This window comes from Pyrus communis, chromosome 9 (genome assembly GCF_041283825.1).
Source record: "Pyrus communis isolate YQ-2024b chromosome 9, ASM4128382v1, whole genome shotgun sequence".
Lineage (NCBI taxonomy): Eukaryota > Viridiplantae > Streptophyta > Magnoliopsida > Rosales > Rosaceae > Pyrus > Pyrus communis.
In genome coordinates this window covers 5,164,724-5,187,619 of record NC_142573.1, presented here as the reverse complement: position 1 = coordinate 5,187,619, position 22,896 = coordinate 5,164,724, and the positions used below count along the sequence as shown (strand labels likewise).

General features: G+C 38.5%; 4 protein-coding genes, 1 non-coding gene and 1 pseudogene across 5 annotated transcripts; 5 read left to right on the top strand and 1 right to left on the bottom strand.

The window, feature by feature from the left end:
* Positions 1-4,407: 4,407 nt before the first annotated feature.
* Positions 4,408-6,046, bottom strand: LOC137739430 (putative F-box protein At1g49610). Its single transcript, XM_068478994.2, has 2 exons — positions 4,757-6,046; positions 4,408-4,605 (listed from the first exon to the last, which is right to left on the bottom strand). Exons 1-2 carry the CDS (start codon positions 6,044-6,046, stop codon positions 4,408-4,410), a joined length of 1,488 nt encoding a protein of 495 aa, XP_068335095.2.
* A 2,760-nt stretch (positions 6,047-8,806) lies between these two features.
* On the top strand, positions 8,807-11,459 carry LOC137738816 (protein TIC 20-IV, chloroplastic). The gene is made up of 3 exons (XM_068478288.2): positions 8,807-8,931; positions 10,319-10,458; positions 10,618-11,459. The coding sequence occupies exons 1-3, from the start codon at positions 8,876-8,878 to the stop codon at positions 11,274-11,276; spliced, it is 855 nt and encodes a 284-aa protein (XP_068334389.2). The 5' UTR covers positions 8,807-8,875; the 3' UTR covers positions 11,277-11,459.
* Positions 11,460-12,747: 1,288 nt separating this feature from the next.
* LOC137740147 (putative galacturonosyltransferase 10) lies at positions 12,748-16,109 on the top strand. The gene is made up of 2 exons (XM_068479959.2): positions 12,748-13,240; positions 14,322-16,109. Exons 1-2 carry the CDS (start codon positions 13,091-13,093, stop codon positions 15,768-15,770), a joined length of 1,599 nt encoding a protein of 532 aa, XP_068336060.2. The 5' UTR covers positions 12,748-13,090; the 3' UTR covers positions 15,771-16,109.
* A 329-nt stretch (positions 16,110-16,438) lies between these two features.
* On the top strand, positions 16,439-16,510 carry TRNAD-GUC (transfer RNA aspartic acid (anticodon GUC)). The gene has a single exon. It is a non-coding gene; the product is annotated as a tRNA-Asp (tRNA).
* Positions 16,511-17,868: 1,358 nt separating this feature from the next.
* On the top strand, positions 17,869-20,357 carry LOC137739429 (QWRF motif-containing protein 3-like). Its single transcript, XM_068478993.2, has 6 exons — positions 17,869-19,113; positions 19,219-19,338; positions 19,460-19,576; positions 19,675-19,764; positions 19,845-19,952; positions 20,079-20,357. The coding sequence occupies exons 1-6, from the start codon at positions 17,944-17,946 to the stop codon at positions 20,145-20,147; spliced, it is 1,674 nt and encodes a 557-aa protein (XP_068335094.2). The 5' UTR covers positions 17,869-17,943; the 3' UTR covers positions 20,148-20,357.
* A 438-nt stretch (positions 20,358-20,795) lies between these two features.
* Positions 20,796-21,954, top strand: LOC137739427 (syntaxin-124 pseudogene; annotated as a pseudogene).
* The last annotated feature ends 942 nt before the right edge of the window (positions 21,955-22,896 follow it).

Genomic DNA, 22,896 nt, shown 5'->3' with positions numbered 1-22,896 from the left:
AAATGATTCGAGATTTGTAGCTTCAACTTTGAATCTCACCACTTTCGAACACCAAATAACTTGCAAGGATTTGAGGCTTGAGCTTGAAACTTTGCAAAGAAATAACGGACATAAAATTAATGACAGAGACTCGAGAGAAGAGCACCCGGAAAATAACTGGACAAATCCCCTGTTAGTGTTGTAACCCAAATCCATATTTTTGAGGGTCATAGTTTTCAAGGAAGGAAGGTTTATAGAACCAATGTTGTATTTTATTTTCACTTTCTCCAACCTTAGAGTGGTTAAAAATTGTGCATTGAGGATAGCCCACGGTAAGCAGTAGGATATGCTTCTGTCACCACGTTTTCTTTTGAGGATGATTTCTAACTCTTTAACGTTTTTCTCAGCCGCAAAATTCAACCACTTATTTATGATATCGGCACCTCCAGAGTACCTCATTCGAAGCCTGAATATGTTCAGGTCTTGCTCATCATTCTCACGGCACTTCAAACATCTGCGAAGGAACTGGAGGAACTTTTTCCTGTCGGGTGTGTACTCACATTCGAACAGCTGCAGATCCTCGTCGAAATTTAAGACCGGGAGGGAGGAGAAAGACCACACGCGTCTCCATTGCTTGGAAAGAATGCTGGCCCGAACAGCGAGTTTGGTGGGGAGTGTTGTGCCTTGGCCCGTTCGTTAGTGCGGAACCGAGATTCAGATTACAACTTCACCAAAATCACACACAGTTGAATAGTTTAAAATACAAGAAATAAAGACACCGAGAAATTTACGAGGTTCGGCAAAAAACTGCCTACGTCCTCGGAGAGATATTGCTCTTCACTATGAGAAAAAAACAGTACAAGTTACACATGAGTTAAATCGACATAACCCAATCCCATAACCCTTGTACACCCACTCACAGAATTTTCCCAAGAGCCTCACTCTACCCCAAGAGTTCTTTCACAAGAGATCTTTCACTCTAGCTCTCTTGATTTCTCTCATCCATGCCCATGGTAGAGCCAAATGCTCACACCATCACTTTTGGATGCTTTCCTTCTCACATCCGTATCCTTGTTTTGCCAAATGCTCTCTTTTTATGCTTTTCTTAATCCAAGCCTTCTCCCACAAAACATGGCTTTGAAAAAGCCACAAAACATGGCTTTGAAAAAACCACAAAACATGGCTTTGAAAAAGCCACAAAACATGGCTTTGAGAAAGCCACAAAACATGGAGCAATTTAAGCCACAAAACAAGCCACAAAACAAGGAAACATTTGGCCATTATCCAACAATCTCCACCTTGGCCAAATTGTACCAAAGTCCATTGGCCTTACGTACCAGCATGCACACTCTGAATCAACCTCGTTGGTCCTGTTCCGATTCAGTTACTGTCAATGCATGTGCAGCTGCTGCAAGCTAAAAATCACCATTTAGCTTCAGACAGTATCTCAACACATCCTCGTCTCCCCCAGCAGGTTTTCCTCCTCTTCATTGTCTGCAACCTGGAAACTCTGCAGCGCGCCTATTTCCAGCAACAACCCATCGAGCCAGACAAAATTCCCACACTTCCTCCTACCTCAGGACCTTCTCATCACCTGTGAATCCCATAGCTCCACCTGCTGCAAAACCCCTGCAACACTTGAGACTAAACATCACCAGGAGAAGTGTTGCTTCGAGTACCTAGAGGGCATACTCAAAGTCTTCCACCACAAACTTGCTAACCCGGCCTTGCACCCGTAGCACTGTGGACCCTTGCCTCCGGAACCGGATCTGAACCTGCTGTCTCTCTCAGATCCTCTTTCCAATTTTCTTCCACGATTTCAACCTTGAATAGCTTAAGCAGTCTTGTGCCCACCATCATCCATGGTCTCTTGTGTGTATCATTCCACACCAAAGAAGCTTGCACCTGCTCCAAACTTACTGTTTCTTTCCTTGCAGTAAAGTTTCATAAGGTTCTCGTACAAATCTGAAAGTGAGGTAAGAAGAAAGAGGCCTTTGTCTTCTTCCTCAACATCAACTTTCGCAGTTGATCCAAGCATCCCTAAACACGGCTTCCATTACTCTCCTTTACCAAGAGCAAAACCGCCTCTCCCTTTAAACTGCTCAACTGAAAATTCCATGGTGAACAACAAATCTGGACCTCCAACGAACCAAAGCCCCCAACGATGCTCTGATACCAATTGTTGTGCCTTGGCCCGTTCGTTAGTGCGGAACCGAGATTCAGATTACAACTTCACCAAAATCACACACAGTTGAATAGTTTAAAATACAAGAAATAAAGACACCGAGAAATTTACGAGGTTCGGCAAAAAACTGCCTACGTCCTCGGAGAGATATTGCTCTTCACTATGAGAAAAAAACAGTACAAGTTACACATGAGTTAAATCGACATAACCCAATCCCATAACCCTTGTACACCCACTCACAGAATTTTCCCAAGAGCCTCACTCTACCCCAAGAGTTCTTTCACAAGAGATCTTTCACTCTAGCTCTCTTGATTTCTCTCATCCATGCCCATGGTAGAGCCAAATGCTCACACCATCACTTTTGGATGCTTTCCTTCTCACATCCGTATCCTTGTTTTGCCAAATGCTCTCTTTTTATGCTTTTCTTAATCCAAGCCTTCTCCCACAAAACATGGCTTTGAAAAAGCCACAAAACATGGCTTTGAAAAAACCACAAAACATGGCTTTGAAAAAGCCACAAAACATGGCTTTGAGAAAGCCACAAAACATGGAGCAATTTAAGCCACAAAACAAGCCACAAAACAAGGAAACATTTGGCCATTATCCAACAGGGAGGAGTAGGAGAATATGGTAGATAGCAGACTCAGGTAATTCAGGTCCGTACCTGTCCACGGCCAGGGCATCACACTCTTGGCGTTGAGTATCACCTTGATCTTGATCATGACTTTTGATCTTTTTTATTAAATTTGCGCTGGTATCCAAATCTTCAGTTTTTCTTTTCTTAGTAATCTTCATGGACGTACCTTCATCGTGCCGTTTGATCTTTTTGATAATGTCTGTGCTCTTATCGCAGTCTGCGACTTTTTGTTTCGTAGTCATCATAGACATATGTAACATGTAGTGATCAATCAATGAATTTAGAGAACAAGAGAGACAACAATATGTATCTGCAATTTTAACAGAGAATTAATATCATCTCTAAAAGCTTGAATAGCACACTTTTATACCCACAAGGTCGATTGCTTGCTAAGCAATCAACGTCCCAATCTCTTTTAATTCCTTTTCTTTTTAGGTATGTACTTTCCTTTTGGATTCAGAAGTTGTTTTCCAGAGTTAATTCCTCTACTATGGAAGAATCCTAGTGAAAAAAAATGCAATGCAATTGGAACTCCTATTATATGTAGGAATATGTCTTCCCTAAACCCTAAAATTAGGCACTGCAATAAATATAAATAAAAAAAGAGTTGTAGAGTTCTATGATGGATAGGAAAATCAGAAACCGCATCCACCTCAACTTGCCGGCCAGGGCGAAAGAGATTTTTCAGTGTGCCGGGAACATGGCCCAAAGCACATTAAAACTTAAGGAACTGGGTGTTTCACTTCAATTGCATACTCATTCAACAGTCGGTTGCATGTATTTATAATAAGTTGAAGATTACATCCAGGGTTTGATAAACCCTATTTACATGGAGTATTTGAAATTCAAAACGCAAAGATAGTTACAGAATCTATGACCATACAACAAACGTTTGAAACAAGTCCTAGACTCACCCAACTTCTTATGAGATAAGAATTACAAATTAACTTAAACACTTCAAGTGGTGTTTGACTGCAACAGAATCACAACTTAGTCTAACAGTGTAATAATACAATTAGTTGAAATTTTTTCCTTTGTTTTCAACCAATTGTATTATTACATGGCCCGTACTCTTGGCACACTAAAAAATTTCTCCCAACCAGCACGTGGAGGCGGAACCACGAAAGTAGGATTTTGGTTTTGCCACTTCTATTCCTTGTTAAATTTTTTTCCTGGATTTAAAATACTCATTTACCAATTAACTATGCAAGAACTACAAAACTACTACTAAAGCACAACAAGTGCACCAAACAAAAAGACATTCAAATGACACCATTCAAAATGTAAATTGAAAGTTCTCCAAATGCATCGCTTATTTTTAAGTCACCTTACTAGTTTTTGTAATACGTTCCTAACAAATTAGCCTTAGTTTAATGAAAATTTGAAATCTCTCATTCAAACAGCCTATAAGTCGGATGAGTCATCGCTGCAATTTAACCCGATATAGCTCAAAGCATCTGCCTTCATAAGTTTCGCAATTCAGAAAACCAAAAACGTTCAATCATTCTAACGATTGTGAAATAATATAAGCAAGCACAATGCACTCATCTGATAATCCAACTTGGTAAATCAACTGTTACAGTTCTCAATTTTAAACTACTATTAATTAACCATGAATAAAGATTTCATTTTCTTCATACACAGTGACGCGTAGACTATCCACAGTTGGTGCCAACCACTCCAAAGAGCTCCCCAAGTCCTCCTCTTTCACGTCTGCTGAAGAATATGTTTGTACCTCAAGATGCTCGATAGTAGGTAACGGTGGCCGGCATGTCTTTCTCGTTTCTTCCGAAAATATAAGAGCCTAAAACAATCCAGAAAAAAAAAGAATAACCAAAATTAGAAATCAATCAATCACAATACAAATGTGGAATTTGGAATAACATATATATATATATATATATGAACAGAAAATTTACTCATAAAGAGCCTGCATGCTTGCATAAATAGAATACCTTGGCGGCATTAACGGAAAGATTTAACTTTCTAGAGCAATCAAAGTTCCCAAGAAATTTTCTCATAGGAGACGAATAAGAATCGACAATTGGATCGAAGTTGATGATGATCGTAGCCTCTAACAACTTTGGAGCACTGATAGAAAAGTTGGACACCAAATTACTGAATTCAGCTGAAGACAAATAACCTGCAGTACTGAGCTCGAAAGAAAGTAGATTTGGAGTACTAAGCGTGACCTTTGCTACATTTTTGTCGTATCCATGAAGTGCAATGTGTTTCAGCTGCTGATTATCGACGTTAATGATTGACGATGAGATGATGCAGCTATGCATTGTTAAACTCTCCAAGAGTGGAAATCTTGAATCAAGGCCATGTTCAAACCAGGCACCTTCCAAGCATCTATCAGAGAATTTCAGATTTCTAAGTGTTCGACAAGAGGCAATATTGATTTTGCTCATGAACGTGCAGCAACTTAAAAAATATTCGAGATTCATGGCTTCAATTTCCATTCCGACAATTCTACATTCAACAATTTTCAAGGATTTGATGCTCAAACTCGAAATCTTCACATCATCCTTTAATCTACATTGATTTAATGACAAATACTCGATGGAAGGGCACCCAGAAATTAGTTGGATGAATCCAAGTTTACTCAACACTACGGTCGTGAGGGACATAGATTCCAAAGACGGAAGGTTTATACGACTCATATTGTCCACTATTCTCACATTCTCTAAATTTAGTGTAGTTAAAAACTTTGCATTGAGAATGGTTTGCGATAATTTGTATATGGCATTTTTATCAGGGCCAAGTTTTCTCTCAAGAATGATGTCTATCTCTTTAATGTTTCTCTCAACAGCAAAACTCGTCCACTTATCTATGATAGCCGTGCTTCCTCTCCCTCCACCATACCTCATGTGAAGCGTAAGCTTGTCCACGGTGTATTTATCTTTCTCACGACACTTCAAGCACTTTTTCAAGAAGTCAATGAACAATTTGTGCTCGAGGGTGTGCCAATCACTGCCTGGCTCCTCATACTCATTGAAAACTAAGACTGGGATCGAAGACCACACCCGTTCCCATTGCCTGGAAAGAATGCTGGCCCGAACAGCGAGTTTGGTGGGGAGGAGAAGGAGAACTTGGGAGACAACAAGGTCGGGTAATTCGAACTCGCGTGTGACCACGGCCGTACCATGTTGGTTTTGAATGTCATGATTCTGATCCTGGCTTTTGGTCTTTTTATTTATGTTTCTGATATCGTTACAAGCTTCGGCTTTTCTCTTAATCATAGTGGCGTCTCTTTTTGCAAAACGTCGCTCGTAGTGATCAGATCAAAACAAGAGGACACTGAGTAACCTGATATTGTGCGATTTTAGTAGAAACAAAAGCTTCTATATTGATAACCAGAAGGCTTTTCCTACTCCCTTCCAAAGGCCAATTTTTAACAGATCAATCGTTTTCAACTCCTGTTCCTAATCGAAACAACTCTCCTTTGGTTTTCTATGGCGGAATAAGAAATAAATACAATACAATCAATAAGTAATCCTTTTGGATGCAGGAGAAGGTACAGAGTTAATCATCTGATGCATGGCCAAATCCTAATAGAAAAAGAAAATGGTTTCAATAGTGGTTAGGCCATTATTTACGAAAAGAAAGCAAAGGGATTCGGGATTAAATTAAAATTCACAGTATTATGACTTCTATTATTTCATGGATTTGTAACACCTAAAAACTCCTAGGATTTGAGGGTCGAAATTGAAATTTTTACGTTTCATAACGCACATGAAGTTAAAGAGTTAAGAATTCCAAGTTACTGAAAACCATATTTTCGAGGGACATAGTTAAGAATTCCACACGTGCTCACGCATCACCCACTTGTTGTCCACGTGTGGGCTTGAAAATCAGCCACACGTTTGGCCACACGTGAGGGGGCATGTTGAAAGTTGAATATGTGTGGATAGTGGTGACAGACAAGGCTAGCTAAGGGCTTATATGGAACCCTAATTTCATCATGGTGTTGGTCCAAAAGGAGAAAAGGCCAATCTTTCTTAATGGAAAGTGAAGTTTGCGCACTTTTTTTCTCATGCACTTCTTCCTTTTTCGAAGCCTTACGAAATGGAGAATCAAAGAACAAAGCAAATGGACTAGTTGAGAAGAGAGCGTAAAAATTACTATCCTTCTTTGTTCTTTTTATTCTCTCTTTGTAAAGGAGGGTCGGCCTAAATAAAATAGGTATTGGTCAGAGCCGGTCCTGAGGGTGTGCAAAATGTACCGCCACATAGACCCCCGATTCGGAAGGGCCCCAAATTTTCTTTACATGTAAACAGATACATATTATACACTTAAATGTGCAAGATAATAATAATTACCATACCAGCACTAGTGGTGTAGGCCTTCAATATTCTTGTACATGGCCCGGGTTCGAGAACCATGCAACATATTTCGAACTGAAGACCTTTCAAGACAGAAAACACTCTTGTCCACTCAAATAATACTTATAATTTGGTGCTCTAATTTGTAGTATTTAAATTTTATAGATACAAATTGAAAAAAAAAAAAAAACAAAGAGTATTAAAAAATGAAGGGCCTCCATCTAAATATTGCACAGGGCCCCTAAATTCTCAAGGCCGACTGTGGTACTGGTCCACGTAGATTGAGCAAGTTCTACTTGAGTCGTTGTAGTTTCAGTTCTTGTGATTTAACCTTACCTAGTTTACTAATTGTTGCAGTATGAGAGCAACAGGATATTGCCTTCAAAATTTTCAATTTTTCATCTTTCCTGTTTTTTTTCGGGGTGGGAAAATCTGTTGTCAAAAACTAACAAAACCTACCAAGGTTGATCACATTTGGTTTGCTTTTCAATTTTATTTTTCATGTTTTGGTAATAAAACCAAACAACTGACCTCCAGTAGTAGAGCTACCAGATCAACCTCACTGCGATCAAACTCGCCTATAGCATACAGTGAGAATATGAACCACTGTCGTGATTTGCACTCTCGCTTAGCAGATAAGGTCCTCTTTCATTCCAAAATCACTAATACAAGAAGCCAAAGGCTTGTTTCAATCAATAAACACAAAGCCTTTCCTGCTTTGTCCCCAACGATATAGCCAGCCTGCCAATTTGCTTGTTTCAATTCCTTTTCTCCTTTCGGGAAACTACTTTCCTTTTGTTTTCAGTGGAGGAATAAGAACTAAAAATCGACCTAAAGAAAATAAACATGCTTAAATAGATCAAACTTGTTTTCAAGCATCAATAAAACATCCCGAAGAAAATAAACGCTGAATACGGCTATAAATGTGTATATGTTCTTATTACATCACTAATAGGTAGAGTCAACTATTAATTTCACCAACCATCTGTTGTTACGGACTGACGTTGTAATACCGTTTGTTTGCCCTTTGCTATCTCAATGCAAATTTTTATTACAATTAGTAATCAAATTCCAACTTGGATTAAAGTATAAATTTTATTGGTTTCACATCATTTAGTACTTGATTTAGTGAGCAAATTTGGTGCATCGAGCATTACTATTCGGTTGTGCTACTTACACCAAATATTTACACCATTTTTTGCACTAAATGATGTGACACTTTTTGCACCATATAAATTTTTACTACAATTATTAATCAATTTCAACTTAAATTAAAGTACACATTTAATTGGTATCAATCATTTGGTGCATAAAAGTTGATATACTCTTTAGACCAATTCCATAATTCTTTCTGGAAACAACTATTATCTTTAACTTACCCTTACCTCCTTCAAAATATTAAAAAATATATATATATTTTACCATCCAAAAATTGGACTTTCAGAACACCAATAATCGTTACTCCAAGGGAAGAATCAAATAGCATCAAACTAACTTGATAAATGTTTTAAACCACTTGAGCTACAATTACCGTAAAAACGAAATATGATAATTTTCCCTCACAAAACCAAGTACACCACTAAAAATGGAAAAGTACGCACAGACCCCTGAAGTTTTGGTTATTACAACGAAGCCCTGGGGAAATTCTATAAAAGAGGGTGGGCCATATACTTGCGGGGAAAGAAAGGCAGACTGCGCCGAGTTTCTAAAGAGTGCGAGAGAACCCACAACACATCTCAAGAAGCCATGGCGACCGCCTTGGGCTGCCGCCTCAGCGTTCTTGCCTCCCCGACTGCGTCCCGGTACGTTTTCTTCCTCCTCGCAGTTACACCTTCTTTTGTTCTCCGAAAATTACAAAATTTACAAACAACGAAACAACAAAGGGAAAATAAACAAAATTTAGAAACCAAAAATTAAAAACCTGATTGTTTATGTAAAATCGCCGGAGAAAACGTTGTATTATGCTAAAAATCGTTTCTTTTTTGGAAAAGTAGATTCGGAAGAGGGAACCATTTCTGGGTTTTGTTGGCGTCGTGCGTTTTTCTCTTTTCGAATTCTTAATTCCTGGAAAAGTGGAGAATTTGGTTGTTTTGAGGGTTGTTATTAGTTAATAGTGTTTGTTGTAATACTTCTAAATTAATTATTCCAGTGTTTATGCTGTGGTAGGTCGTTTCTGGATTATTTGGTGTGCATAATGTGGTAGATTATACTTTTAGGATTTTCGGAGGTTAGGAAAGAAAAATTTAATTCGAATTTTCATAGTTTTGATGTTATGTAAGAGGGAACAATTGGGAATTTATGAAATTCTGAATGTAGTTTAGTGGTTTGTTACATAAGCTGAATCTTGGTTCGTAATTTTAGCACTCTTCTTGTAAGCTCAACTTTAAATTCAAGGTCGAAAAGTAGGTCTGATTAGAAATTAGTTATCGATAATCCCTTTGTAGGAGTATGGTATGGATTTAGATATTCTAGGCAATGGAATGTGATTAGTTGTGTGTGTGAATCAGATTTGTATGGCATTTGGCAGATTTTATTGGCAATTTTGTGCTGACTGAATTGTTATGGTGTGGGATGCCTTCTTTCCCGGTCTCCCCTGTCATGTTTGCAGGATTAACATTCTTCGATATTTGATTTTTAAGTACTTTTTCATTCCATTAACTCATCATTTATCGTTTGCATTATCGATCAGTAGTTAGCGCTTTAAGTGTATAAGTGGGGGACACTTTTGAGTATTGAGTAGCCTTGCTTTTGGTTAAAGATTATGGTAGAGTTACACTTTGAACCTCTAATCTGGCACAGAGTGTGACATTCGTGAATCACTTATTTGTAAGTGCTAAGGGAAGCCATAGCTAATTTCGAAAACTCACAAAGTTGGTTCACTTGAGAATTGAGATTATTTGGAGGATCAAAATGACTTTCCAATGACAAATATATTGTGTTGGAATTTTAGTCTATGAGTCCCTTTTTCTGAGCCTTGGAAGACAGATTTTAACTGGTTTTCTTGTTCCGACTATTTTTACAGATTACAACAATTTAGTTTTGATAGTCTTGAGATCCACCTTTTCTTTTTCTGGTCTGGAATAGGGAAAATTATTAGCAGCATTTGAGTAATGAACGGAGTGTTGCTAAGTCTATATGAATGTTTCCCAGCTCATGTTAATCAATTACATTATAATGGTCTTTAACTAGGTACAAGGATGTGAATCTAAAAAGACAGAACAAGCCCAACCGGGTTGCATGCAGATCTAACATCAATGCAGTGCCTATACTGTCAAGTAGCAGAAGTCTACAACAACCTAATCACAATCTGCATTCGTGGGCTCCGAAAGGTATGCAAAGTTTCGTGTCTAGTATCATCCGTGTTTCTCATATAACCTGATTTGAAATTAATCAGTTGCTTAATGTCATGTATAACAGAAGCAATGCCTTCTAGATAGGATCATCTTTGAGATTGTTTGTCCTTATAATCCCAAACATGTAATTTTCAGGATTGCCAAACTTGCAATTTTCTTTTACGTCATCGAGACTGTTGAGAGGGAATCAAGGCGATCAGTCACACAACATATCCATGTTGCCAAGACAACGGAAATCTTCAACATTGACACAAGCAAAGAAGAGTAACTCCATCAGTATACCTTTTCCGAAAATGAAAGAGAAGCCAGAATGGTGGTGGAGAACTTTAGCATGTCTCCCCTACTTAATCGCTCTGCAGATGTCTGATACCGGGTTTTATATTCAACCCTTCATGGAACACTATGAATTGTTTGGAGACTTGGTTTATTATGTCCCAGGAGCAATAAAGAGGTTGCCATATTGGTTCACAATGATATATTTCTTCCTGGCATATTTTGGAGTGGTGAAGAAAAAGGAGTGGCCTCACTTCTTTAGGTACCATGTAATCATGGCAATGCTATTAGAGACAATGCTGCAAGTGGTCTGGTATTCAAGCAATTTTTTCCCGCTTATACACTTCAATGGCACATTCGGCATAGAATACTGGGCAGTTGTGGCACTCGTGTACGTTTCAGTCATGCTCGAGTGTATAAGGTGTGCTCTTGCCGGCAAGTATGTTAAACTCCCATTCTTTAGTACTCCTGCTTTAGTCCATACTCTTTTTCAAGTAGAAGGCTACCATAAACCTTTCTGAAGAGTGTATCGTTTAGTTCACAGTCCGAGTAGTTAACTTGTTCTAGAGTGTATCGCACACTCACTTTTCATGTGCACCACCATGGATGAATCGGCTTACTTTCGTAAATGGTTGTGTTACTATACATTGATTATTTAGCTTTTTTTCCGTTGTATTATTATACAAGATTGTCTGTCGCACGAACACTTATGATATACGATCCTCTGGCTTACGAATTGTGGACAGTGTTTATAGACATTTTTATTGAACCACCGTGTCTGTTTTCGTTAGGTTTTGTACAAATTAAAGGCCAAAACTTGGCAACAAATCGGTAGGATTTGTTTAACAATGTTAATGGAAGAAATGTTCAAATATGGTAAAAGTCACCAAGCTTTTAAAAACGAATCCCAAGTTTTAAGCACGTTACTTACCTTTGGATCAAGAAAAAAAGGCATTTTTACCAAAAAAAGAAAAAGAAAAAAAAGGCATTGAACTCTATCTAAGGGTTTCTTTTTCTCTCTCTTACAAAATTCTAAAGCAAATTGAGTAGACACATTATGTTGTTCAACTGGTCTGACTCATATTTTTTTGCACTTAATATAACTTAATTTTAGTTCATTTTCATTATGTATACTCACAAATTAGTGCTAATCCGCACAAAAATTACTGAGAGGTGATGTGAGGACGAACTTGAGACCATTTCCAATCAAACAAAGAAATCTACCTTACATTTTTTATTTTTGGTCAAAAAAGAAGGGAAGTGTTATTAGTACTCTAAAAATCTCATTCTACACTTCTCATAAGTGTATTTTTCTTTCCTAATATAGAAAGTTCGAAGTGTAAAATGAGATTTTTGAAGTGCTAATAACAATTTCCAAAAAGAATAAAAAAAAATGTTGTATCATAAATCAATTACTGTGGCAATATCATAAGTCAAGCACGTGTTGGTATATATTTTAACTTTTAAAAATAATAATGCAAAATTATTTCATACTATCACAACGACATCTTGTTCTTTTTGCCAATAATATGGAGGCAGTCATCAATTACCAATAATTGTCATAAATCTGAAATGTGAGTTTGAGTTTCGGATGGGGGTTGCTGTGTCTCGTCCGAGAGGAAAGAGACTTTTAGGGATTAAACGAAAATGACATCACCAAATTGAATTAATTATTCTACTAACCTTTGCTTGTTCTGCTTCAATTATGCTATTTCCATCTCAATAAAACCAAATAAATACAATAAAAATCAAATTAAATTACATACCACTATGCGGTCAGATAATCAACTATTAGATATTGCATTAGAAATTTAATAAAACTCTGAGACAGTTAAATTTTGTATAAATTTCAATTAATGAGTGTAACATAAAATTATAGTTGGAACATCCAATTGTTGCAAAAGTCTATTAGAATTTTATAAAAAGACAGTTAATTTTTTAGATCATTTAATACTACGTTCATATAAAAAATATAAAAAATTATAGAGCTTTGGCTTGAGAAAAAAATAATATAAAAAAAAAAAAAAAAAACAGAGAAGCAGAGGCCACTCCTCTCCAACTGTTGTTGTCTCTCTGTGAAAGAAGAAGAAAGAAGACGACAGACAAAGCTCCTTTCTTCCTCACTAAATATTCACCCAATCCAAAAACCCACTACAAATTCAACCCTCACAATCCTAAATTCCCATTCCCAATTCTCCTTATGTGATAAGATCCATCCACTCCATGTTTTGATCCGGATTGCTATCTCTGTTCAGAGGGGCTGCAACTTTCTCGGGAAACAAACGGGTTTTCTGGATTGGATTGGGCGCTTCAGATTTGGAACCGGTGGGGAGTAATGAGGCGGAGAGCCGCGGACTTCCGGAGGCCGCTCCGGCGGCGGTTTCCAAATGCGTTATGGTGGGCGCTGTGTGGGGTTGCGGTTTTGCTCTTCATTTTTACTTTGAGCAGAGTTAATCAGATGGAGTCCAGACCTGTCATTCCCATGGTATGTGTACATTACTTCTCTGCCCTTTTGTGTTGTTTTTTTTTTTTTTTTTTTTTTTTGGTTTAGTTGGGTTTCTGAACTCTGTTTGGTTGCCTAGAAAGTGTTGGGAACTGTGGGAAAATGGAGTGGATTGGAGTATGGGATGTTGGGGGTTCTGTTTAATTTGGGAGCTGAGGTAAAAAAAAATGCTGAATTGGGTTCTGAGTTTCTCAGTTTTGGGAGCTAAAACAACAAAAAATGTAAGCTTTAGGATTCAATGATATTTTTGTCTTGTACTTGGAGTTGTTAGCTACTAGAGGAAAGATTGGATTTTGTATGATTGGGTTTGATTTGATTAGAGAAAATGAAGTGTTGTTTAGTTGGGATTTAGCTCGATCTAGATGTCATCTGATATGATCTTATTATTTCCAATGATTTCGTCGAAGGGGCTGAAGACTCTGGAAACGAATAGTTAATGTATTTCGAAAGGAAGTAGTAATGTTTGCTGAATCATAAAAAATGATTTGGATGTGCTTGGTTGTGTCTTTTTCAGTGTTTCAAAATTTTCAGGTTATTTCTGCTCATGTTGTGGATTCTTGTAAAATTTCTAGAGTTGATAGATCCATAGAACAATCTAGAGATTTTATTGTCATCACAAAGTCAACGTTGATGTCATTTTTAAGTACGCGGAGGAGTGAATGTTATAGGTCCAGTCTCCAGAACAGAAACTTTAAGACAACACATTTACTGTGGTATGGCCAGAGTTAACTCATAGATAACTTATACGACTTAATAATCTACTTTCGACTGATGTTGATATTCAATAAATGGAATCTAAACGTAAAATGTTAAAAATGCTCGCTGAATCCTAACATTCTGTATTGGAAGTGTATCATGGCAAAAGTCATATGCTCTTGATGCTGGGAAGCTGCTCTTATATGGCGGCACCAATATCATCCTTCCAGATATTGGAAAACGAATTAACTATTTGTTTTCTTCTTTTCTGTTCTGGAGGAAGTGATAAATATGCATTTTTTCCCCATTACCTTTTCCGATTTATTTTGCGAACTTAACAAAATTTGTGCTTGATTTCCTTCCACAGAAGTTCGGGAGTGATAGAATTATGGAAGGCCTTAATATTACCAACGAAATGTTGAGCCCCAACTCAGTTACAAGGCAACTCAATGACCAAATTGCTCTTGCAAAAGCTTTTGTTGTGATTGCCAAAGAAAGTAACAACCTTCAGTTTGCCTGGGAATTAAGTGCCCAGATTCGCAGTTCGCAGATCCTGCTGTCAAATGCTGCAACCAGGCGAGTTCCTCTGACTATTAGAGAATCGGAAACCGCAATCAGTGATATGGCCCTTATACTGTACCAAGCACAGCAGCTCCATTATGATAGTGCAACCATGATTATGAGACTGAAAGCCAAAATCCAAACTCTGGAAGAACAAATGAGTTCGGTGAGTGACAAAAGTTCAAAGTATGGACAAATAGCTGCTGAAGAAGTCCCAAAAAGTCTCTACTGCCTTGGTATTCAGCTGACCAGTGAATGGTTCAGAAAGCCGAATATACAGAGGAAAATCAAGGACAGAAAGCAAATAGAAATGAAACTAAAGGATAACAATCTCTACCATTTCTGCGTCTTCTCTGACAACATCCTAGCAACTTCAGTTGTGGTCAATTCAACTTCTCTAAATTCCAAAAATCCAGATAAGATTGTCTTCCATCTTGTAACTGATGAAATCAACTATGCTGCAATGAAGGCCTGGTTTTCCATAAACAGTTTCAGAGGTGTAGCCGTCGAGGTTCAAAAGTTTGAGGATTTTACATGGTTGAATGCTTCTTATGTTCCTGTACTTAAGCAGCTCCAAGACTCTGATACTCAGAGTTACTATTTCTCTGGAAATAGTGATGATGGGCGGACACCAATCAAGTTTCGGAACCCCAAGTATCTTTCTATGCTTAATCATCTGAGGTTTTATATTCCGGAAGTTTTTCCTGCCCTGAAGAAGGTGGTATTTCTGGATGATGATGTTGTGGTTCAGAAGGATCTATCTGATCTGTTCTCCATTAGTTTGAACGGTAATGTCAATGGTGCGGTGGAGACATGCATGGAGACATTTCACAGATACCATAAATATCTGAACTACTCTCACCCTCTCATAAGAGCGCATTTTGATCCTGATGCTTGTGGATGGGCGTTTGGGATGAATGTTTTTGATTTGGTTCAATGGAGGAAAAGGAATGTCACTGGCATCTACCACTACTGGCAGGAAAGAAATGTAGACCGGACATTGTGGAAACTTGGCACGCTACCACCTGGATTGTTGACATTCTACGGATTGACAGAGCCTTTGGATGCCTCGTGGCATATTCTGGGTTTGGGCTACACAACCGTCGACCCTCACTTAATAGAGAAAGGTGCTGTGCTGCACTACAACGGCAACTCAAAACCATGGTTGAAGATCGGGATGGAAAAGTACAAGCCCCTCTGGGAGAAATACGTTGATTATAGTCATTCGTTATTGCAACGGTGCAATTTCCATTGAGTTTTCAGGCATGGAAGTTTCGACTCTACCACGACATGGACGAGTGCTTGCATGATTCTTGCAAGATGAAAGAATGGATGGATGGATGGATGGATGGATGGATGGATGGATGGGGTAGTGGTTGTAAGATGGGTGGGTATTTATTTGATCTTCCTAGGTGTGTTGGAGTATAGATGATGATTTTACTTCATATAAGTCATTCAGAATTGTTAATGCTAACCACTATTCTTCAACATTTATTTTCTTTTGCAGTATTTGTTGGTGTAGGTTGAACTGCATAACCTTTGTTGTATCCTTATAATTTGTTTGGTCAACTGGTTGGCCAGGTTCTAGAGAAAATTCAAGATTTAACTACAACGGTACAACCATTGACGAACATTATTGGAGACGTGAGAGTAGCCGAGTTGGCTAGAACTCCCTTTGCCCTCAAGTTCAAATTCTCGTACATGTAATGCTCAAGTTCAGATTTCATGCTTGTGGATTAGATTAAATTATCGCTCGATGGAATACAAACGGGTGGGAAAATGTAAAGTCTATGTTTGAACCCATAATACTTCTGTCTGCCTATCATGGAACTCGGTATGGTAGGGAGAAATCAGAATTGGGAAGAAAAATGGTCACAAGCCTAAGACTATAAATAAAATAAAATAGTCGAATAGGACAGCAAGGTCGTTGTAGTATAGTGGTAAGTATTCCCGCCTGTCACGCGGATGACCCGGGTTCGATCCCCGGCAACGGCGTTCAATTTTGCAATTTTTTATATCAAGCAACAAAGGACATAACAACTTTGCATATCGTCATTTCATCGAGTATTGGTAGGTCTGAAGTCATTTGGAAAGAGATACTGCACACTTGTTAATGCCTCATTTGCGTGGGTAACTAACATGTTCCACGGCTACTCTCATATGAATGTTTAACAAAGAAACACACTTATCTTGAACACACTAACAATGCTTGATATCACTGCATCCCATTAATATGTTTGTCCAAGAATGATGATGCTTTGTTATTCTTTGAGATCACATTTCATTTACTTTGCATTTTTGGATACTTTTTTACTTGTTTTTTTTTTTTTTTTCTGTCTACAATTGTAATCACAACCAACAAACAAGCTAGAGGTAAATAATATTAGGAATAGACTGTAAAGGGGCAACACCTCCCTAATGCATTTTATCAAGCAGTTGAAAGACATATATGAAAGGCAACTCCAACCTTTAAAGGGGCAACACCCAAGTCATTCATAGACATTCACCGAAGTTCGAAGGATCAGCACTCAAGTTATCCGTAGACATTCACTGAAATTTCAGAAGTCAGCTAACCCCTTGCCCCTCAATGCATCCGCACCTAGTTACATGTATCGTTATAATTAAATGATGCAAGTATAAGAATTATTCTAAATTTATCTATATTTTATAGTGACTTTGTGCATTTTAAGTTTATCTCAAGATTCGTAATAACTAGTATTTTACCATTCTTTGTTTAACCTACCGCACTCCTACTACTACAAGTTGAGAAATTTTATTTAAAATGTCTCATTCAAAGTGGTGCTAACATTTTCACTTGGGTCGAAGCTCCCCACTCCTTTCCTTCTTCCCTTCTCAGAAACCAGCTCAACCATTGACAAAAGAATATATATACCGTAATGACATACAAGAAAAATATATGACCATCGAATGATGGAGAGATTTTTTTAATGTGATTGTCAAATGAGATGGTATATCATGCGTCGTTATATAAATGATGGGATATGTGCGTTAAAATGTTAATAATTTAAAAAATAAAATTTTCCACCATTTACATAAAAACACATGATGTACTATTTGTATTCTTATCATAACTAAAAATTTCTCCTAATCATGATAGTATTAAAAAGTAAAAATTTTAATGCAATATTTTTTGTTTGTTTGACCATAACCAAGTCATCCCCCACGAGGGCTTTTCAGTAATTCCACCCCAATATCTCACAGAGTCCCCTCATATGCCGGCACATGACCTCGTTTGCCGCCATTTCGAATGTGGTGGTTTGTTTTGGGTCTCATCTGTTTCCCAAACATACGCAGAGAAAATCAAGTTCTCAAATCCTCCATTTCTCGCACACACACAAGTAGTCAAAACGGTCCCCCCCCCCCCCCCCCCTTCTCTCTCTCTCTCTCTCTCTCAAAACTTACAGGCAATGAAGAATGATCAAGTGGTGACAGACCAATTCCACAAACCCAGAAGACGCAAATCCCGGGAAGTAAGCTCTCGGTTTCTATCGTCGCCAACCACCGCAGAAACCACCACTCTCCCATCTACGAACCACCCCATCTCGCCGGTTCGCCGCAAACCCATTTCATCTTTCTCCGATGCCCGAAAACCCAAAATCGACGATTCGGGCCCCAACCGCGAACTATGGCCCTCCTCAATGTCGTCGCACAAGAAGCTCGACACTCTCGCCGATCACCTCGGAAACGACGGGCACGAAGATCGAATCGAACGGAAAGGTTCAATCTTTGACAGACAGAGGAGCTACAGTGAGTTTGGTTTGTTGGATAATCCGAAAGAAAACGCTAAAGAAAATCACAGACCCATTTTTGGTGGGTCGATGAGATTCACTGGAAAATTCAGGTTTCCCGGAAAATCTAACTCGTCTTCTTCTTGTACTTCGTCGTCTTCGAGCAATTCAAATGTGGCTGCTCCTCGGAGATTTTCAGTGGACGAAAATGCTCTGCATCAGAAGTCGTCTCGCCGAACTTCGGATGGTTTTTCGGATGCTCTTGATTCGGGATCGGAGTGCAGTGACATCTATTCAGGGATGACCATGGGATCTCCAAATGTTGGTCAGAGTGCTCGAAAATCGGGTGTGGAGGTTTCTTCTAAGTACATGAATGAGATTACTTTAAGGCATCGGAGACGGACATCGGATTCTAACATCGCAAATCCGATATCGGGAGACAAGTCTCCGAAGCTGAACAAATTCACCATTAAAAATGTGATCAGGAGGGCTCATTCGCTGACAGCGACCACACAGTGGGCGCTTTCACCGGGAAGAACAGGGTCGCCGACAATGTCTGTGGAGAATAAGGGAGTACAATTGTCGTCTTCGAGCATGAAGCCTCCTACGAGTCCCTCAAAAACTAAAGGGGTGGAGAAGTTGCTCAACTCGGGGTTGAACTTGTTCAAGAGTAAAAAATCTTCATCTTCTCCGTCTAGTGTGTTGGTGAGGTCTAATTCGGTTTCTTCGGGGTCAAGTATGACAGAGATGGGACATCAGCTTCGGTTGCTTCATAATCGAATCTTGCAGTGGCGGTTTGCGAATGCTAGAGCTGATGTTGTGAATCAGAACATAGCAAATCAAGCACAGGTATGTCTCGGCTCAATTAGAAGTGGAAGCACTCGATATAGGAGTTATATTTAGTTCGGTCAGGTTTCCGATGAAAGTCATTTTACATTCTTAAACATTTTGTAGATCAATGTTTTATATGCTTGGGACGGTTTGATGAAGTTGCAACATTCCGTGCTACAAAAGAAAGTGAAGCTACATAAAGAAAAGCTTGACATGAAGCTGAACTTTATACTTTATTCCCAAGTGAGTAGCAAACTACGATACATACAGATTTTCGTTAAAAGATTTGATGGTGTATAGACGTTTGGATTGACTCAAACGAACCTGTGTTACTATGTGACTAATTTGTTTGTAATTTGGGTAGCTTAAGTCGTTGGAGTCTTGGGGAGATATGGAAAGGCAACATATGGCAGCGGTTTGCACGATGAAAGAGTGTTTGCATTCTGTTGTTTGCAGGGTGCCCCTCATTGAAGGTGCAGAGGTAGGCCAAAGGAAACTGACTCTAAGCTTTTGTCTTGGGCAAGAGAGATGTCTTTTTTTTTTTTTTTTTTTTTCTAACAAAACTGAGTGCGTATGCAGGTGGACACTCAGTCTGCTTACATTGCTCTTCGACATGCTTCGAATCTCACAACTGCCATTAAGTTGTTGCTTGCTAATTTTTTGCCATTGGTATGCTTCAGATGTTTTGTAATGTTGTATACCCGGGATTCATGTAATGTGGACTTACATTGAAGCCAATTCTTGAACAGGCTGATCAAGCTGCTCCTTTACTGTCGGAACTAGCGGAGGTGGTTGCACAAGAAAAATTGCTTTTAGAGGAGTGTCTCGAGCTTTTCAGAAACATATCCACGCTAAAGGTAATAAACGGACGCTAACTCTTTTTCCATCAAGTTCCAAACTACGCCTACTAATGCTTAATGTCACGTGACTTGAACCGCGCAAAACTCGGAAAACTGACGTTGATTCTGATTTTATACGAACAGATTGAAGAGAGGAGTTTGAAGTGCAGTATTATTCAGTTGGAACTTTGGAAACATGAACAAATTAATTAGCAGCAACTAAGACAAAATATATCAAGTCATGATTCGCAACGAAGTTTTGCATCACGGGCGCCAAGAGACATCGTATATCCTAGAAATTGTTGGCTTGGAAGATGATTGATGCATGAAACTTGCCTTTGTAGTGTATATGTGAGTATAAGCTTCTGTAAATGAGCAAGACAATTTTGGTCATTATCTGATTGAACATATTCTTTCATGTAATCTCATTTTACTTTACGTAGATAAAGTCTTCCTCTTATGTTGCTTATAGTAGAAATATCGCTTGTAAAAAGGAAGAAAAACATAGATTGTTGATAACATCCACTTTTTATGCTAGTTTTCACTGTACGGCACTGCTCACACTGCTAACCCTAGATGAATTGAAAATCTATCCCGTACAGTGTATTTCATTTTTGTATTTCACTTCTCAACCCACAAATTTCCGTGGCTGTATGGCCGTTACACTCAGAACTTCATTTGGGCCGGCAGCTGCCGCAACAATTTAGTGCTCATCATGTTTCTTCTATTTGAGTAATCCAGTGGTCAACACGTACTTATGTTTCAATGTAAGCTGTTACAATGTTTTTATACAAGAAACATCCTTATCAGTATAGGAGTCCTAAGATAACTATGATACATTTGAATTTCAAATAAACAGCAGAAGGAGAAACAATAAAATATCTAGTTATCCTTATCAACACCTCTTTTCTTTTCCGATGTCCGTCCTCATAAAAAGTGAAGGTTGCTATGAGCCTCTCACCATTCCAAACCTGAAACTGAGCTGCGAAGATGGACGATTTGTTTCTGAGTGATTCGCCTTCGTCCAAGAGATACAAGGATGTCGAGCGCCATGTCTACATCGGTGACATGCAGGATGGTGGCGACGTATGGAAAGAAACTGTCGATCGTGATGGATTCTTTAAGGAGATGGAGAATGTCCAACACGACATGAGAGCTGTGCGTGGTGCAGCATTACAAACGGTTAGAGGGAGCGAACGAGGAGAGCAAGCTCGTCCATGATGCCAAATCCATGAAACAGCTTCGCGTGAGGATGGTTTCTGATGTTGAGCAGGTCCTGAAGCTGGTTAAACTCATCAAGGGGAAGTTGGAAAAGCTGGAAAATTCCAATGCCGATCAGCGAAAAGTTGCAGGGTGCGGCGCAGGGTCATCTTCTGGTCGAGAACTTCAGTGCTCTATGGTTTGGCCATGAAGCTAAAGGACACGATAGCTGATTTTCAAGGCTTAAGGACCAAAATCGCGTGCGAATACAAAGAGATTGTTCATTGGAGATCCTTCACAATCACAGGTGAGAAGGCCTACAAAGAAACGATTGAGAATTTGATATCGAGCGGGGAGGGAGAGACATTGCTCCTGAAGGAGATAGAGGAGTAGGGCCGTGGCCAAGTTTTGGACACGGTTCAAGAAATCCAACAGAGGCTCGGTGCTGTGAAGAAGATGGAGAAGAACCTCATTGAGCTCCACCAAGTGTTCCTTGACATGGCTGCACTTGGAGATGCACAAGGGCAGCAGCTGAACGACATCGAGAGCCACGTTGCGCGTGTGAATTCGTTCGTTCGGTGAGGAGCGCTGCAGCTAGAGGCGGCTAAGGACTATCAGAAGAGTAGCAGGAAGTAGACTCGCATTGCCATAGTTATATGCACTTGTGTTATTGCCATTCTTCTTTTGCTTATTTTGCTTCACTCAGTCTAGGCACTAGGGCTAGAGTACTAAGAGCATCTCCGATGTATATGACAAAAGATATATGTTAAATGTTAATTTGATGGCCGACGTTCTAATGTCAGATTTTTTCTTCCTCTAATCCATATATTTTTTTTTATTGTAAATAATATTTGTAGGATCCCATTTTTAAAATGAAATCGATTAAAAATAAATTTTCAAGATTTAGAATTGGTGCAATGGGACCCTTATAACGTAATAATTTTAAAAAATATTTTATATGTTAAATTTGGCAGCAAAAAATTCATATATCAATCCACGTAAGATTATCATATCAGCTGGGGTTTCTTTCTGCTGTCAAATTTAATTGCATGATATTCTACTTAAGATTTGACATTTCTTTTAAAGATGGTTTGTTCAACTTCAAACATCAATAAACACTAGTATGTGCCCACACACAAAGTGTGTAAATTTTTTTACTTTAGTTGTTAAAATTGAAGGAGAGAGAGGAAGAGTGAGAAAGAGGGAGTGAGGAGAGGGGGAGAGAGGGAGAAAGGTTTTATTTATTTATTTTAAATTAGAGATGATAAACTTGCATGTAGGTGAGGTTAAAAAAGAAACAGAAAATTTTGTTTTGTGAAATTACTTTACTATCCTTAATTTTTTTGTTGTGATAGAAGACAAAGATGTCTTTTCATCCTCTTTTGGTTGACAAAGAGGATTTCATTCACGTAGTTTTAGATTACTGTTTTAACTTTTTTGTTGTGATAAAAGATAAAGATGTATTTTCATCATCTTTTGGTTGACAAAGACGATTTTATTAATGTAGTTTTATATAGGGGTGGAAAAAATTCCCAAAAATCCCGAACCGAACCGAAAAAATCCCGATCTCAAACCAAAAATTTCCCAAACCGAAATTCCCAAAATTTTCGGGATGCTATCCCGAACCAATCCCAAAATTTCGGTATGGGATTCGGGATTGGCTTCTCGATATTTCGGGAATCCCATACCGAACCAAAAATATATAATATTAATTATTATATATATTATTCTTTTATAATTGATGCTAGTAGTTTCTAATTCA